The following is an 18053-nucleotide window of genomic DNA, read 5'->3' as shown; positions in this document are numbered from 1 at the left end:
TTGACCCTGCCTTAAATTTATAGCAAACAGTTGCAAGCAGCATAAAATACCTGGATGTCGACAGGGTGTGTGCAGATCTTTCCAGGATAAATGGCCCTTAGTTCAGAGAGTTTCTCCCAGTCCCGGTACATTGTGTTGTCATACTTGTCAAACCACTCTGTCCATTCAACATCTGGGGAAATAATGCATTAAGAGTTAGATCCATGTTTTTAATGGTCACTGCTTACATCTCCCCACATCTCATATATACAGAATGTTCACAGAACTATTAGGACCACAATATTCTGAAATGTTCATACTAAAAATTTCTTAATGCAGAGGCTATGTCTGTTACTGGCTGTTTTGGTTGGTTTCACCACTATGATTGCCCCCTGTGATAAGGCAAAGATAGAAAACCAAACAGGGGGAATAATTAATTCAACTCTTATTATTACCATTATTATCACAAATACAAAGAGAAAAAAGTTAAAGAGCAGTTACACTTTACACACTAAATGTGATAAATGGGGTACATGCAAAATATGATATATCTATATATATTTCAAGCTGATAGCAAAACACTCAGCAGCATTTCAGGCAAAGCAATTAATACTGCCATACTGAAGTTGGAGCACAGTGCAGGGCTTTAATTATCCAGCAAAGGCCAAAAACTCTGGCAGCCAAGGTAAGCAAATAAAACAAGGGAGTTAAAAGAGACTTCTGTCCCCAGCACACTAGCAACTCATTTTCCATATGTGGTGCTGAGTGACCTGAATGATGTGCTCATGCTTTCTACAGAGAGATGTACAACCTCTGTAATAAATTGGTAATGTATTAAGGATGAGAAAGCAACAGAACAGCCCTGATGGGGCAGGAAGACTGGAAATATGGCAGATTTATAAATCAGCCTGGAGTTAAAGAAGATATAGGACTCAGTGTATTGCAGGAAGGCCTGTGCCTGATGCAGTTATGCCCATCTGCAGACGATAGGTAGAAATCTATTTTCTGGACTTCAAAACTAGTAAAGCAAAGTAGGATACACAATGTAATAACATGATCAATAGCATCACTGAAATGAATAGGGAATGAGTATGTTGACTTAAAATGAGATGCTCTCTTTGCCATTATGTGACTTACCCTGAATCCACTCACTGGTTAAAGACACATTAAAGGCTTCACCATTTTCAGCTTGAAATAGTTTGTGCACTGTGGCCACCGCAGAACCCCTGGTTCCTGCCAGACACATAAAGAGAGCAGGAAATTGGTTAAGTAAATAGCAAGTACAGCACTACAATTCTATGGGGAAATGACAGGAACATGCTCTTGCAAAAATCCAGATTAATTATGATATATATTTGTAACTTGTTATTATCTCTCTTTATAAGGAAGTTGCATTGTTTTAAAGATTGAACTAAATTAACATACAGCAACTTCATATACTTATGCATGCTGTGCCTGACTAAGTATAGTATATGTGTGCAGATAGCATCCTCTGCCCAACAAACAAACCAATTTTCAGTAAGGCAGCCAAGACACAGATTGCAAACATTCTACATTAAAAGCTTATATGCCACATAAGAAGGAGACTATAATGGCAATGATAGGCATTCCTGTTAGAATTCGTCTCAAGCAAATATGCCCTAGGCCCTAAGAATAATTTCAAAGAACATTTCAACTCTCTAGTTCATCTCATTGAAACATGTCCCTCATTGCCCAGCAGCTCCCATTTACATTAATGGTAGATACTGGGAGTGCAGTACTGGGCACTTTTTTAGTTTAAAATTATTTAGTGAGCATTTATGGGGTGAAAGGCACCCACACCCGAGTCTGGCTAAAGAGCATTGTATTATGATCTGGACCAAATCATGGACCTGAAAGGGTGGTTTCCACCAATAAACACAGAGAAACTCTGGTAGAAGGGAACATAAAAAAAAACCACAAACACACACACTTAAAAAGCTTCACCTTAGTGTGCAAAATCAGTAGGAAACAGGTTGGTTCCTATCATTATGTCCAAAACCAGACTGTAGTTTGGTTTAGTCCATAGTAAAGCTATACTCAGATCATAATATATTAAATTATAAAGCATCACAGATTATTATGCAGGCAATAATCTTACAATACCTTGGTATTCAACATGGTCTTCCACGGCACTTGATGGGTCTCCTTTTACAGTAATAAAACACCAGGGGTGCCTAAATAGACAGCACATCAGCTTTAGGAACCATGAGAATTAGCAAGCCCAAACTATAAATGAGTTAAATTATTTTTAGTAAACTTTGTGTTGCACAATGTACATAAAGTTTTGTTACTTTTCACAAATACCACAATAAATAAGACTAAGAGAGGAACTGATGGTGCACATTTTATATACAATTTCAGATAGCGATGACTCCAATACTATTGGTTGCTCCTATAACAAACGGAAAAATATAGAAAAGGGAAATGAAGGACAGTGAAATGTAACATGGATTATCAGTGCAACATCCACCTATTGAAACTATGGCTATCCAGCTATAGGCAAAAAGCTGTGCAGTGCAGAGTTAAGTTAGCAACAATCACACACCGGAATCCAAGGTGCAGAAAGTGCCGGCTGCCCAGTCTTGTCATGGTTTTCTTTGTTAAGTCATCCAAGTGCCGGGAGCCCTCATCATTCACAGCAATGGACAGGATAGTTCCATCCGAGACGGATTTGAGATAGTGAGCTAAACGGATACTCTCATCTCTGGATTTGTATGTGTCAAACCTGAGAGAAAATATATTGCAAAGTATATTACAGAGTGACAGGTTCTCTAGCTTAGAAAATAAATATACAATGTTCCCTGCTTTCCATTTAATACAAGTCCAAAGTTAAATGGAATTGACATTCTTCTGCTGCCCTACAACCCATCTGCCTTGAACCCCCTCAGTATAGGATCCAAAAGTTTGGGGGGGAGTTCCTCATGGGGGGAGTTGGCCACATGCTGACAAGCATATGCCCCCTCTGGAACCAGCACTGCTCTACACAGGTTGCAGTGCACTACAGAGAGAGGTACAGTACTATATATTCTATTCTGGTAGCAGAAAAAGACCCATGTTAAGGAGCAAGAAGAAAAGAGAAGTACAAAGTGCAATAAACAAGGTAAATTGCGCCCATTTTATAAAGTAAGCATCTTGCCCCTGGGCTTAATAAATAAGCCCTCAAAACTCATCTACTGACTGAAATGGGTCAAAGCCGATTTTAAGATTTTTTGAATATAACGCTTACACATGGGATAATCCTTATTCTACTCAGCAAGAAAGTGCCATACAGTTATTGTATATTAACTGGTCATTATAGTTATCCTTAATCTATTTTAAATACGATATACAAATGAATTCCATAGCACAGATTATGATGGAAGAAGCTGGCGCAGAAAGGAGCTACAGAAAAGGTCAGAATTGCTGTAGAACTCTAAAAACACAGTATCCTCTTGCAGGAGGAGCAGTTGTGATTTCACTGAGAAATAACAAGTGGCCAAGAGACAAGATATGGGATTGTTGGTGAAGTTAAAGCAAAGGCGTGCTGCTATAATCAGCAGGGAATACAAAAGGACCTCCTAACAACACAACAACCCAACTTTATATTACTTTGGGAATTAACTTCAAAATATGTGCTATTATTTAAGTAAATAAGCGATGTACGAATTAAGTATGCTATTCATTTATAACATCTTGTCACTATGGTTTTAGGAGTGTCTCACCAAAGGTGTCATACCCTATTACCATCAATCTATGGGTTGAGTGTAGGCTGAAGCAAACAGGGAATCAAATGAGAATGAGTGATGTCACTATCTGGACAGGAGGCTCATACACAGTTCAAAAGTAGTTTATAAAACAAATTAGATTGATGATGTAGTTTTTATTTCTAAATTACACTGTTTACACTACAAATAATTCACTCTACAATATAAAATGTAATTCCTGAACCAGCAAGTATATTTATTTAGTTGTAATATTAGTGTGTAGGCAGCCATCTCAGGTCATTTTGCCTGGTCATGTGATTTCAGAAAGAGCCAGCACTTTAGGATGGAACTGCTTTCTGGCAGGCTATTGTTTCTCATACTCAATGTATCTGAATGTGTCGCAGTGGGACCTGGATTTTACTATTGAGTGCTGTTCTTAGATCTACCAGGCAGCTGTTATCTTGTGTCAGGGATCTTTTATCTGGTTACCTTACCATTGTTCTGCTGATGGGCTGCTGGGGAGGGGGGGGAAAGAAGGGGTGATATCACTCCAACTTGCAGTACAGCAGTAAAGAGTGACTGAAGTTTATCAGAGCACAAGTCACATGACTGGGTGCAGCTGGGAAACAGACAATATGTCTAAGCCCATGTTAGATTTCAAAATGAAATATAAAACAATCTGTTTGCTCTTTAGAGATACGGATTTCAGTGCAGAATTCTGCTGGAGGAGCACTATTAACAGACGCATTTTGAAAAAACATTTTTTCCCATGACAGTATCTCTTAAAGCCCCAAAAGGGTTGCAAATATACTATTCAAATATTTTGGACTATTTCATTACTATTTTTGAGCACCCAGACATACTATTCATTGTCATAGGAGTGTGGCACCTTGGACTGTAGTTTATGCCCCAACCCAATGCAAGAAGGCTGCTTTGTTCAGGCACTTGCCTTCATTTGTCAGTTAGTGGTAGACTTTGTGAGAAATGACCATTTAGCTTATATACAGCTGCTACATTATTGCTGTATAATGTAGTAGTTTAACAACTAAAAATTGGGAATTTTCTCCAAATAATTACTTTGGGGAGGGGGGTTGCAGTCCTGTAACACCTCGGGAGCTGGAGGCTCCTTATTCATGGTCTATTCCATATCATATTGATTTTGCTACAAAATTCTAAGAAACCAGCAAGGGATCTCATCAAAATGACTAGATAGAGTGAGTAAGCACACACACCAGATAAGACGAAACTAAGAATCTGTCATTGCCAATTATTGCCTGTATAACATAATGTTCTGGAATGTAATCCACGAAAGAGAATGCAAATATATGAAGTAAAGCAGGTTATACAGTATAAAAGTATGTCTGGACATGCACACAGAATCTGCTGAGAAATAAATATTTCTACTTGGTTACCGTAATTAATGTGCAAACCTATCAAAAATATTTTCAAAAGCTGAAACCGTGACTACAAACTTCCAAGGAATTCTGGCATTTCACAAGCCATTTATGTTATTCGTTGAAATCTCTGCAACACAGACATTTATTGAATAGATATCCTAGCTTGCCTACTGGTTAGCAGCCCTAATATAATCTGTGCTCCAGGATCTTTGAGCTAATGACACAGACAATCTAGGTAATTGAGATACTCACAGAGTCTAGCTGTCTAAAGTCTGTTTGTTCTGGACTCCCACTTATGCCAACTTTAGTTCACCTATGGCCAAGTGAAAAGCGGATGTAATTTCTCCTAGCCAATTAGTTGTCCACACATGCACTGCCTAAAGCCCGCCTCTCATATAAAGTTTCATCTTAAATGTCTTAAAAGAGGCCCACCAGATTCTGTCCGGGGTACAGATGTGGGTTAATAGCAGAAGAAGACAGTTGCAACTAGCCAACATCTGTTGCATGACTTCCATTCTTTTCCTGAATTGCCTACAGGACATGATGGCCAGTATACAGAATGATTTTTAGACAAATCTGCTCAGGGATGAAACAGAGATCAAAATGCTTTAAACAGTTGGAAGGCAATTTCACTTGTATTGCCTGTGTCACTCACACCACAGTAAGTATCACAAGAGAATGCTGAATTCTATGTTTTATGATGTGCTATATAGACAGTGAAACTAAAAAATCAGAAAAATAACACTAGGAAATAAAAAAATTGCCATTAATCCTTCTATGCTTCATGTGAAACTGTACAATAGAAATAAAGTATGGTATAGTCAGCCCCCCTGTCTTGAAGTAAACAATTCAGTGAAATAAAGAAAGGTGGTGGCTCAGTTCAACATGCTTGATGGGAACAGTGCACCTCAATAAATTAATGAATAAAGCTGTTTTGATATCTGCAGTATATTACTACACTGGAATTTGAGTAGTGTAATCAAATGCCAATGTTATAATATAATAACTAGTAAGACAGTTTGATTTAACTGGGAGGTCATAATGCAGAGACTGAGGCTGCTGGACATTGCTTTTATTATTACCCAAATGTTCATAGGTTGAGAGATACAAAGTAGGCACAGGAGACAATATAACTGCAAAAATCCTATTAAATCATTAAAATAGGGAAAGTAAAAGTTACATGTTTATCATGGTCTCACCTGTCAGAATAAATCACTTCACCAGTCTTTGGGCTGATTGCATGAACAATTACCCCACGGTGACCCCAACTCTTCTCAAAGTAATATCCTCCTTCACTCATGCCCCCAGGATGCAGTGTCTTGTTCAGAAATGTCCAAGACAACTTTTTCGCGCCATGAATTTCGAGCGTTCCTCCTACTCCCACTCCAATGAATTTTTGTCCAAAATAGTCATGAGGCGGCTCATCATCATCTGACCTACAAATGACATACACCACAACATAGCACATACAAGGGCTCATTTATGACTGCAGATGCAGTAGCACAAAAACATATACAATCTATTGACACCATCTATTAAAGCTATGTATGTCCAAATGATGCAAAGCTGACTTTTTAGTGCAATACATAGTGTGATTTGTCATTTTCATATGTGCAATTGTGCCTAGTGCAACTCCCCCTCAGGATTAAAATTATACTATAAAATTATAGGGGAAAAAACAATGTATTCTGGGTACAAAGCAGGGCAAATTGAATCCGAAATTACACTTGCATATGGCTTGCATATACTTTTATTTTTGAATGATTGCTATAAGGTTAAAGACCAGATATGTATTTGTTATCCTATTTGCTCACATACACAATAACCTATCTAATACTTTCTTCAGGTTCAAATGCGTTCGCTCAAGATGACCCTGCAGTTTACCTTCCATAAAGGACGATGGTAAAATGACCTTGAAAAGGACAGTTCTCGCTTCCGATGTGCAGCTCCCCTCCATGCTCCACCAGTATAGATCTTGTGTGCAGAATTATGGGGTTCTCGCTGGCTTTAATGACAAGTTTCCCTGTAATAGATGTATGCATGTTCATGTTTCCCAGGTAAAGTCATCTTTGCAATTTCTTTTCATGCTTTGATTACATGAGACACACAAGAGCCTGTGGAACTGAAGCTTTTGCTTAACCTCTTCTTACAGCATAATTTCCTTGCAGTCTGAAATTTTTGCTTTGACTTAAATGGGTTATACTTTGCCTGAGATGGTATAAAATAATGGTCTAAATATCAAGTTTTTGGGATTAATAATTTGACACAGCTTTATAGATTGGCCCCAATGTCATGTGATATAAACAATCATCTGCTATGAGCCATCAGCAAAACCCCAGTTTATGGAACTGGAATTTTACTGGTGCAAATGAGGATGCTGGGAATATCATTCAGCAAATTATGGAGAAAGTACTATTTATTCAGCAAGTATGGGAAGCAACAAAGTACTGAGCAGTGATCTGTGAAAACTCCTTATGGAATAGCTGGTATTATGTTATTTGTTGTTTGGCCATCATTTCCATTTGAGATAAAATAATCAAATATGATTCACAGACAGGATGCTCCATCCAGTCATCAGTGAAATCTCAGCAATCTGCAGAGCTGGGGCTAACCTGGTTCAGCAGCTGGAAATCAGTTTAAGAAATTATGAGCTGCCAAACCATCTGGTTGGATGATCAACAAGCATTTAAACAAATAAATGCATCAAGCAGTCTATATCTTGTACAATATAAGGCTTGTGGTATGCATTTACTACTACATAGTTTTTCTCATACCTCCTCCAGTGATATGCACAGAGCGCACAGTGGCAGATGAAGTGAGAAGAAACTTTGTGGTTCCATTGATGATCACGTGATTGTCTTCATTGTGGCCAGGACTCCAGTGTTTTAGCTGAGGGTCATCTTCAGGGCATGTGCCTAGCAGAAAAAGAGAAATTACCTGTAGCAAATAAATCACTATAAATGCTTTTCCAGGAATTTCATTTGAAAGCATTATAGAAAAGCTCTGTCATTAGCATTGCAACACAACACTCTAGAAATATGCAATCACTAATGCAAACAGCACTCAGTATTATGAGCTGAAGTCAGCATATCTGCACAAGAAAATTCCTAATTTTTAAAGAATGAATGATTTTTTTTTTATTTGGCCACCTGCACACATATCTTATTATCTGGCCGGACATTTACATTGTATGTCAAAAGTATGTTAAGCAGTGGCCACTCATATACTGGGGGTCAAGGACTGAGACTTATATCATCTAGAGTGCTGACAAAAATGTTGCATGTATGGCTACTTCACAATAATAACCCATTTAACTACCAATCAGATTGTGCTTTAATAATCTTGTAGCAGTTGGCCAGCCCGATTTTAAAAGTTCTATAAATACAATCTTTTTCACATGAAGTTTTATCAGCCATTTGCTAAATTAAAGGAATTGTTCAGTGTAATGTATAAAAGTTGGAATGACTGGATGTCTAACATACAGTAACAGCCAGAACACGACTTCCTGCTTTGCAGCTCTCTTGGTTTCTACCGATTGGTTACTAGGCAGTAACCAATCAGTGACTTGAGGGAGGGCCACATGGGTGATACCGGTTGCTTTTGAATCTGAGCTGCATGCTGAGGATTAATTGCTACCTCACTGAACAGTTATGTCCCATGTGGCCCCCTTCAAGTTGCTGACTAACTCAGAGTTAGAGAGCTGAAAAGTATGAGGTTGGATTCTGGCTATTATGTTAGACATTCAGTCACTCCAGCCTTTATACATTACATTTTTGCCTAACTAACTATATTAGAAACATTTTTTATTTTGGACAGCCTATCTATTTAGCCAGTTTTTATTTTTACACTGAAGAAATAATGGTCTTCCAGTCTACTTAATTATTGTTGCATTATTGTTCAGTAAGCTGGAGGAAAGCCAATGCTCTGTTGCGGTGTCCAATAAAAATAAATAGCTAAAATATTTTACTTTGGCCTATAAAGACGTAACACCTAATTCAACTCACTGCTATAAATCTATTTTCCACAGGAGGAAAGTGAAAAAGGCTCTGTAGTCTAAGTGCTATTTAAGTTATTTTTGCACAGTTATGTTTAAGGCATTTAAGTTTCACAAGCTACCGATCCCACACGGTAAATTGCATGTAATTAGTCACATAATTCATCTGTCATTTCTTCCACTAAAATTGTATGATTGCAGAACAGACTAAACATTTAGGGCAGAGACACACGGTCAGATTCGGGGAGATTAGTCGCCCGGTTGACAAATTTTCTTCAGGTCAACTAATCTCCCTGAACTACCTTCCCACTGGCTGGATGGCACTCAGAACACTTTATTTTCCAAAGTCGCCCGAATTTTCCTCGTGAGGCAATCTGACCTTGTGTCTATGCCCTTCAAATAAGTTGAATATATAGTATATTCTAATGGAGAGCTCCTCTTTCTTACACAGTGCTGTTCGTACACGATACTTGACAGTGAATGCAGAGGTTCAAAATGTAATACTTTGCAAACTGTCCACTCGCGCTGCACGCACTGCACTGCATACGAGGAGCTCTCTGTTAGAAGATAATATATATTTATATTTTAAATATAAATAACATTCTGTGGCCAAACTATTTTCTTTACTGAATTAGCAGGCAGAAAGATTAAAGGCAAGTGGTGCCACTGTTTAGAGTTTAACTGCAGAAAGCGGCACGTTTCACCTGTAAATACAGCAGCCCTAATGGACATTTGCCCAGGCGCATAGATTGCCAGTCCGGGCCTATGTGACACTGAGAATCCCCAAATACCTATCATTGCATGAGTAAAGCATGTTCCTATAAATGTGCCAAACGTAGAGTATATTAGGGGTTGATTTTAAGGGACAAGAAATCTTTGTGATTTCAAAATCATAGGAGGTTATTTACAAAAATTCTCACTTTATTGAATAAAACAAATTCAACCAAACTCCCAAACGCAAATCCCCTCAATTTACCAATAATACTTCTTAAAAAAAATGAGTGTGACAAAATCAAATAGTGCAACTTTTTCAAATTTACGCTCCAAAACTCGACTTTTTCTAGTCATTTTCCGAAGAACTGAATTCTATCGGATTATTGAATGAAAACCAACGCTAACCGCCCAAAACTATCGAGAATACTGAAGGTAGAAAACATGTTCCAAATTTTAAAAGGGGCTATCTGCCATTGACTACTACATGATTTTGACAGGTTTTAGTTTGAGTATTTTTGGATAAAATTTTTTAGCAGCTTCACAGCATAATAAATCTCGTGTTTCTCCCCTTTAAAAATTGGACCTGAAAAAAATTGAGGTTTAATAGAAATTGTGCTTGCCTTACCCTTAGGAAATGCCAAACCTACTTTCTGTTAGTATTAGAAGTTAATCTCACAGGAATAGCTTTATAGTATATACAATTCCAATGGCATGCAGTAAAACATGCATAATAAATCATGTCCCTGCCCCTTTTCCAAGCATGCACAATGACTGTATGGCAGCATCTAGACCAGTGGTCCCCAACCAGTAGCTCGCGAGCAACATGTTGCTCTCCAACCACTTGGATGTTGCTCTTAGTGGCCTCAAAGCAGGTGCTTATTTTTTAATTCCAGGCTTGGAGGCAACATTTTGCTGCATAACAACCAGGTGTACTGCCAAACAGAGCCTCAATGTAGGTTGACAATACACATATGGGCTACTTAATGGCCAATCACAGCCCTTATTTGGCACCCCAGGAACATATTTCATGCTAGTGTTGCTCCCAAACTCCTTTTACTTCTCAATGTTGCTCACGGGTTCTAAAGGTTGGGGATCCCTGATCTAGACTGTAAATCCTCAACCTCTCCAGGTGCGCAGGGCAGTGTCACCATCAGGTAAAATTGGCCCTGAAAGAGAGATTATCCTATGCAACTTTGTGTTCTTATTCATTAATTAAAGGATTTAGTTGAACTAACCTGTGTACCCAAGTGTAACAAACAATGCGCAGAACATCACGCGTAGAATTCTATTTGCATCGCGTAAGGCCATATTTTTGCGAATTACAGCTGTCTGTAGAAAATAAAAAAACATCAGTTCAGAACATCAGAACCATGAAAGTAAATAAAAAAACATCAGTTCAGAACATCAGAACCATGAAAGTAACAACTAAAATGCATTGATATAAATATATTGTGTATAATTTATTATTCAGCCTCATATTTTTATCACCTTAACAAGAACTGCCTGATCATTACCATAAGTAGTACCTTTCTGGCACTCACCAGACCCAAGTAAAGTTAGCTCCTACTGCTTGGAAATTGAACAGGGTGGATTCACATGTAAAGGTACAAATAAAGGAATCAATCACAAAGCCAAGAAAGGTAGAAATAACCCTTGCATATACTAGTCATCATGTATTAGTAATCAGATACTTTCCAAATCTGTGGGCTATCTGAATTTACAAGTGTTGGAGCTGTAGCTTACACCAATTAATGGTCTGAGAGTGTTACAACTTGGATAAGTATCAAAGTTTGTTATAAATGTCTACTGGATAATTATGCAGAAACTCCATCTGCAAACACTTGTCCTAAGAGATCATTTGCTGCACTTGCTGTTTAAAGAAAGGAATAAAGCATTTTGCCAGGACCTGCTCTCTCTCATTGGATAACCCCTGAGCTGGAAAATGGTTTTCTAAATGTACATTTATAGAATTTTTTCGAGTTCTGGTTTCCATTTCTGTATCTTTTTTAGCAACTTAATCCATGTGAGCGAAACACTTGCACTGGCTAGTAATATTTTCCTATTAAAGGAAACCTCACACTCAATCTTCCAGAAGTCCAACAGAAATGCTTTCATATCACTAAGTTAGCCTGCAAAATAGTAATGCCAGTTGGGTCAGGTTATACTGGACAGGCCCTGCTAAAGCATTTACTAACTAACATCAGTGCATCCCCTTGAGGAACTATGCTCAGTCTGCTTTGGAAAGCTGTCTGGCAGCAGACTCTGGATATATTGGGATTCCTGGCAAGACTTGTGCTGTCAAATTATTTCCAGCTGTTGATTCCCTAAGACTCATCAGAAAGGCAAGATCTAAGCAGAAGGAGCCGGTGCTTCTGGCCCATGAGATCCAGAGGGCACCCTGAGGGACTGGGTGTGTTTGAAGACATTACCAAGGGTGGGTGTCACGAATGTCATTATGCAAACTTAACCCCTTTGTAGCATGACCTACAATTTTGCAGTGCAATCTACGGAATGAAAATCACTTGGTCTGCAAAGATAATTTATGATATATAAAGGAGCTAGCAAAATACCTGAAAATTTTAATTATCTGTGTTGCTCATGGAACAAAAATATGTTATTGTTCCACCTTGCTCATATCTATTTGGAGGCACAATCTGCTTTTATCACAAGAGCTAGTGATGTATTGCCTAACATATGGTGTTTCTATGCATGATTCAACCATTATTATAAGTATGCCTGTGTGGGTCACCGATGCACAGTGCAAATTATTCATATTAAGTCATATTTATTCTGTACCATGATTACATATGTACTCTATGTTTTGGAAATAAAGGATGTGCACTCAGTTAGGTTTAGTTTATTCTAGTACTGCTTTAATCACAAGTGTGAAGTTCTCTTTAGCTGCATAAATGTAACTAGCCTTAGTTACAGCCAGGGTTTTTTTATTACAGTAGTTGAACTACAAAGGCATACAGCATCCAGTATCCTCAGTCACTGGCTGAAGGCCACTCATATGACATCTTTGCTCTTTACAATATATTTACAGCCCAGGTTTTCTTGCATGTCTTTAGGCATTTTCTGGCGTTTGTGTGTATCAGAAACAAATACCCCAAAAGAGACAAATAGCACAGCTCTGAAATATATTTGGAAATCGAGTGCATTCTTTTAGTGGACTAAAACAAAAAAAATGAGCTGTGTTCTTGCTCTCTATTTGAGTCCGAGTCTGGAGTGCAATTATCTTGAAATACAAACGGCATCAGAAACGGGTCAACCATAAGAAAGCCATAGAAAGTACAAATAAAAAGCACCCTCCAATGTAGTATGGAAATTCATATTGAGAACTAGTCTGAATATCCCTAGCAGTACCAAATAAGGTACAGGGTTAACAAATATTACTGTCCAAATCTTCATACATCAACATCATAGCTTATGATATATTACAAAGGAAAAGAATATGCGTGGTCCTAAATTATACAAATGACTACTAATGGAAAGAGAGTGAACAGTCATATAACATTATAATGCACTATATTACATATAATATAACAATATGCAGTACAAGTTGTATTATTTCCAGTCTAATGGAAAAATGCATAAAACTTCAGGATGTCCAACTTGTGACCCTCTAGCTTCAATTCTCATCATCCACCCAACAGCCTTATGGCTGGGAATTGCTGGACAGGTTGGATATGCCCAATATATATATATATCAAGAAAACATCCAACAAATTAAACACGTGTGCTTTTAGGTACCCCAAAAGCTTGGGCCAATGCCCGCTCTACCCTATATTCCAAGAATTCCAGCACTTTGTTTTGCAAATAGGTCTTGGCAGAATTAAAAAGAAAAATTCCCTGTGTAATTTGGCATGTAGCTTCACAACTTGTACAATGTGACTGATGCCCCACCTAGCTCTTCAACACAGCTCTTAGTCATTTAAAGAAGTGCAAAAGAGAAAAATCTGTTTTTCTTACAGTGACAGAACGTGACAGCTGAAGGAAAGATTATTGCTGCTTTTTACAAAACACATAAATCATATCAGCACAGAAAAAAAAGCTTTATTCTGGCCCTGGCAAGCTCCAGTAAATAGCAGGAATGCAATAAAGCAAACAGTGCACAGCTACTTTCTATATACAACGAGAGAAAAGTGAAAGATACAGTGCAGTGAATAGCATACCTGTGCAGGTTTCAGGGAAACACTCTGCCATACATGGATGTCCAGTAAAAGCCAATGGAGTATCTATTGAATGTCAGGCTGGGATCCCAGTTCTGTGTGTGTGTTCTCAGCTGGCTGCCTGGGCTGACGATCTGCAAGTGCCCCCTGAACTAATATTGAGCTCCCTATGCCTTGGTTAATGCCTTATACTATTTATATCTATGGTGCTGTCCTTGCCATACCACTAGTGTTAATCACAGGACTGGGACAGAAAGCTGCCTTTCAGACAGCTGAATTTCCCTGTGCAATTAGCATCACAGCCAATCATTTGCAAAGACTCCTCCTGTGTCCTCCCTCACCCTCTGCATGGTTCCATAGGTATTATTTGGTACACAGCAGTTGCCAATATCCTCATGCCAGATAGTACATTAAACACTACACTTTACACAAGCCTGTCATGGTGAGTGAATACCTCAAGTATGTATCTGAACCACAGGATGAAACATGATATCAAACACATGTAATAATGCTGACTTGTTATTAGATTTGGCGAAAAGCTGCATGAACAGGCAGAGAGAAATTCAGCATGTGATAATCCCCAAGCAAGAATGTGAGAGACTCAGAAAAACAAATACTCTATTTGAATTTAAAATGAGGAGATAAAATTCAAGCAGGCAACAATGTAAGGAAGCCATGAGATGGAACACCTGCTGAACTGGACTTCGCCAAATGGTTCCTGAGATAAGGCTGATATCAAGACACTGGGCTGTGTTACTGAGCAGATATGTGCAGCATTTCCGATTTCCCAGTTATCAACTGTTGATACAGACAATTTTAAATGACATACAGCCGTTTTGCTATTCACGATTAATCTCAGCTACATGGGATGACAAAACATCCCTTGCTTCCTCTCCACCGACTAACATGCAAACACGCAGCACAAAGTCGTCCTAAGTTCCTCGCACAGAGCTGCAGGACTTCATATGTTTCCCCATCAGTGATTTGCATGTTTTCTCACCCGCTGTAGCCGAAATTAATTCTGGATGACCAAATGTTCAGCGTGTCACTGCCCTAAGGCAAACTGAGAACTACAGATGACATAGAATATTATACTTGGAGAAAGTATTTTATGAAAACAGTATATCTTATGCAAAAGAAAACAACAAATTATTTCATAAATTTCCTAGTTCAGAAAAATGTAACTTGTGGGTCTCCAACTATATCATTACAACTTCCAGAACTCCAAACAACAGGTGGCTGTTGAAGGATTCAGGGAGTTGAAGACTGCTGATCAACAACAGCCGGAGGCCCACAAACAGATAATGACCAGGGAGACCTGAAGACATGAGAATGGAGAGGAAGGTTTCCTCCTGACAGACCTACCTGAAACTATAAAAAGTAATCAAAAAGAATAAGTAGCTGAAGTGCAAATAATGTGAGTTAGTATGGTCACACAAATGGTACAGAGAGCAGGTATCAGTCATTGTCCACTCTATGTGATGATACCAAACAAGAAGCAGTTATATAGCATAAACTTACCTTTCAGTGCTGAACTTTCATAATATAGAACAGAGCTGTACAACTGGAAACCCACGGGCAGTACATGACCCTCCAAAATAATTTTTATAGCCCCTGGACTGCTCATAAACTTTAATTTATGACATCGTCATTTTAATTTAATCTGGCCCTTGAACATGATATATGAGAAATAATAGCCCCACTACATGTAATAAGTTGGGCAGCACTGATGTAGAACATTCCATCCCTACTACAAATAGCACAACATTTCACATCACACTATATAAAAGGTGACATTGTTATTTCTTTGATCAAGCAATATGTGGCAGATGCAACCCATTACATTAACCAAGTGCAGGTTTTCAGACTAGGCAATATAACAGATTAAACAGACAAATTATTTATTAACTGTACAACGAGATGACATAACAATTTAAAAAAACTAAAAAAAAAGTTCTGTCAATAGGTTGTGAATGTGAATGTGGTCTATGTTCTTTACCCAAGTGCCAAGTCATTCTCTGCCAGAGGGACAAATGAATACATCACAGGAGTTCAGTTTCTCATTGCTGCCCAGAAACGGTCACTCAGATCTGATATGAACACTGATCTGTTTAGCTTTGGAGCTAAGGTTTTGGGGCTGGGCATCTGTATTCAGTCAACATGAGCGGAAGATGGTGAATCGATGCAGTTTTTGTATCTGCATTATTATTAATGATTTTAAGCCATGATGGGGTGGAAAGCCCTTTGTATCCTACTATAGCAAAACTGCCTGGAAAATAAAAGCAAAAAGAAATACAATTACTATGCTCATTTATTGATGACTGGACAAACATAAGAAATATAAATGTACGGTACACAGTAGACTACTATGAAAAAACACAAGAATAAGAAATTGTACATCAATGTACTTTCCTTATAGATTATTATAAAGCACAAAAATCTTTTGCAGACCCTATTTATATTTCACTGTGATGTGAAAAGAGTATTGTAGTCTGTGTTTGAGTCACTTTCCTTGGGTAATAAATATTTGCCCAAAGACATTTCTTTCACTAATCAAACAGTGGGAAGACGGTAGAGGGGAATAATACTTAAGACATTTGTCACAGGGTTGATGCTATCTGCTATCAATAACATAGTTACCAGCTGGAAAAAGGTCAGCCATTAGTCACAGCTGATACTCAGCCGATATTCTTCAGATAAGCAAAATGCTCAATACTATCTGGCTTGTTGCATTTTTTTTTTAATATTTAACTTTTTTATTGAGTTTTTCATGTTCAAGATAAACAAACAATATTTGAAGGAAGATGAAGAGAGAAGAAAGAGCGTGCAGGCAAGAGGGGGTAAGAAAGAGGAGGGGGAGGGGGGTAATGTTACTTAATGTTTATTTAGTACCATTACGGTAGAGCTACTACAATAGAAGTCTATGCTTGGTAATCACTGTATTTAGTTTCTGCAGGAATGTCATTGGTCGTTGTAATAGTTTAGTTTCCACTTTTGCCATTTATGGTAGGTGATGGTTGCTTTTGCTAGTTGTTGAGCGTTTGTTACTGTAATTTTTTCGTAGGTCAGATTAGAATCTGTGAGGTTAATTAAGGTGTCCCTGTTAGGTATCTCAGACTTTTTCCATAGTCTTGGGATAAGTAACCTGGCTGAAGTGAGAATGTGAAAAATTAGCTTTCTGTCATCAATGTGGGCTTGTTGCATTTTATCACACTGTACAATATTTTTGCATTTCCTTACCCAAGTTTCATTGAGTTCTGAATGTAACTCACAGTTGTTTTTGTAGTCTTTAGATCACTGATAATTTCAAATTGCCTCTTGCTTACAACAGCTCCAAAGCAGGCATCTAAAACTAGGAAGAAAAGCCCCTTTCACTTGAACAAAAAAAATTCCTCATCAACCTGGATGGGAAAACACATGTCAGATAAATAAAAACAGAAGTTATTTTTGTGTACGGAATCTGCTGCTGGTGTTTTCCCTAATATACCCTGGGGGTTATATGGCTAGCAGCAGAGTGCTGAGAAAGCAAACATCTCAGAAACCAGGTAGCAAGATCTCTTGAGAAAATCAGAAGCACTAACCTGCAAACTGAAATCTTCTCACTGCATAAAAATGAAGTATCTATAATCTAGCCCATGCAACGTTTGCATGCCCACTAAAGCTTGGGTCTTGTATTGTATTTGATAAGCTCCCTGCACTGCAACCAAACCATTATACTATTCCAAAAGGCTGCTGGGTAAGTTCTGAGGTATTGGTACCACATCCATTTGCAAAGCTATGAAGAATGAGCAAACTATGAAGAACTATGAACAAAGCTGCCAAGTATGAACAATTCTAGTCAAATAACAAACATTCATTTTAAACAAAATCTCATGACACTTGTTTGAAAAGTCGAACAAAATCATTTTGTTGTAGAACTTTGTACAAAAAAAACTTTTTGGCATATACAGATTAGTGCTAAATTCTAAGCAGAGTAACCAGCCAGAAGGCAGAAGGCTTACATCAAGAGGATTTAATTAAAGGGATACTGTCATGGGAAAACATGTTTTTTCCCAAAACACATCAGTTAATATTGCTGCTCCATCAGAATTCT

At 38.1% G+C, this 18053-nt stretch overlaps 1 protein-coding gene across 4 annotated transcripts in view; it reads right to left on the bottom strand.

The window, feature by feature from the left end:
- Nucleotides 1-18053, bottom strand: part of cemip.S (cell migration inducing hyaluronidase 1 S homeolog) — an 80421-nt gene that overhangs the window by 39488 nt on the left and 22880 nt on the right. Inside the window, exons 1-10 of one of the 4 annotated variants that reach the window (XM_041588244.1) lie at nt 17233-17886; nt 15960-16229; nt 11024-11117; nt 7855-7995; nt 6965-7103; nt 6280-6516; nt 2546-2725; nt 2104-2174; nt 1117-1212; nt 51-172 (exon numbers count right to left, since the gene is read on the bottom strand). In XM_041588244.1, the coding sequence (XP_041444178.1) occupies nt 51-172; nt 1117-1212; nt 2104-2174; nt 2546-2725; nt 6280-6516; nt 6965-7103; nt 7855-7995; nt 11024-11096 (1059 nt within the window). In that variant the 5' untranslated portion in view covers nt 11097-11117; nt 15960-16229; nt 17233-17886. Of the gene's footprint in view, nt 1-50; nt 173-1116; nt 1213-2103; nt 2175-2545; nt 2726-6279; nt 6517-6964; nt 7104-7854; nt 7996-11023; nt 11118-13963; nt 15925-15959; nt 17887-18053 lie in introns of those variants that run through there. The other 3 variants (XM_018255336.2, XM_018255337.2, XM_018255331.2) reach the window with 3 other exon arrangements.

This window comes from Xenopus laevis, chromosome 3S, assembly GCF_017654675.1.
Source record: "Xenopus laevis strain J_2021 chromosome 3S, Xenopus_laevis_v10.1, whole genome shotgun sequence".
Classification (NCBI taxonomy): domain Eukaryota; kingdom Metazoa; phylum Chordata; class Amphibia; order Anura; family Pipidae; genus Xenopus; species Xenopus laevis.
This window is presented reverse-complemented; position numbering and strand designations above follow the sequence as displayed.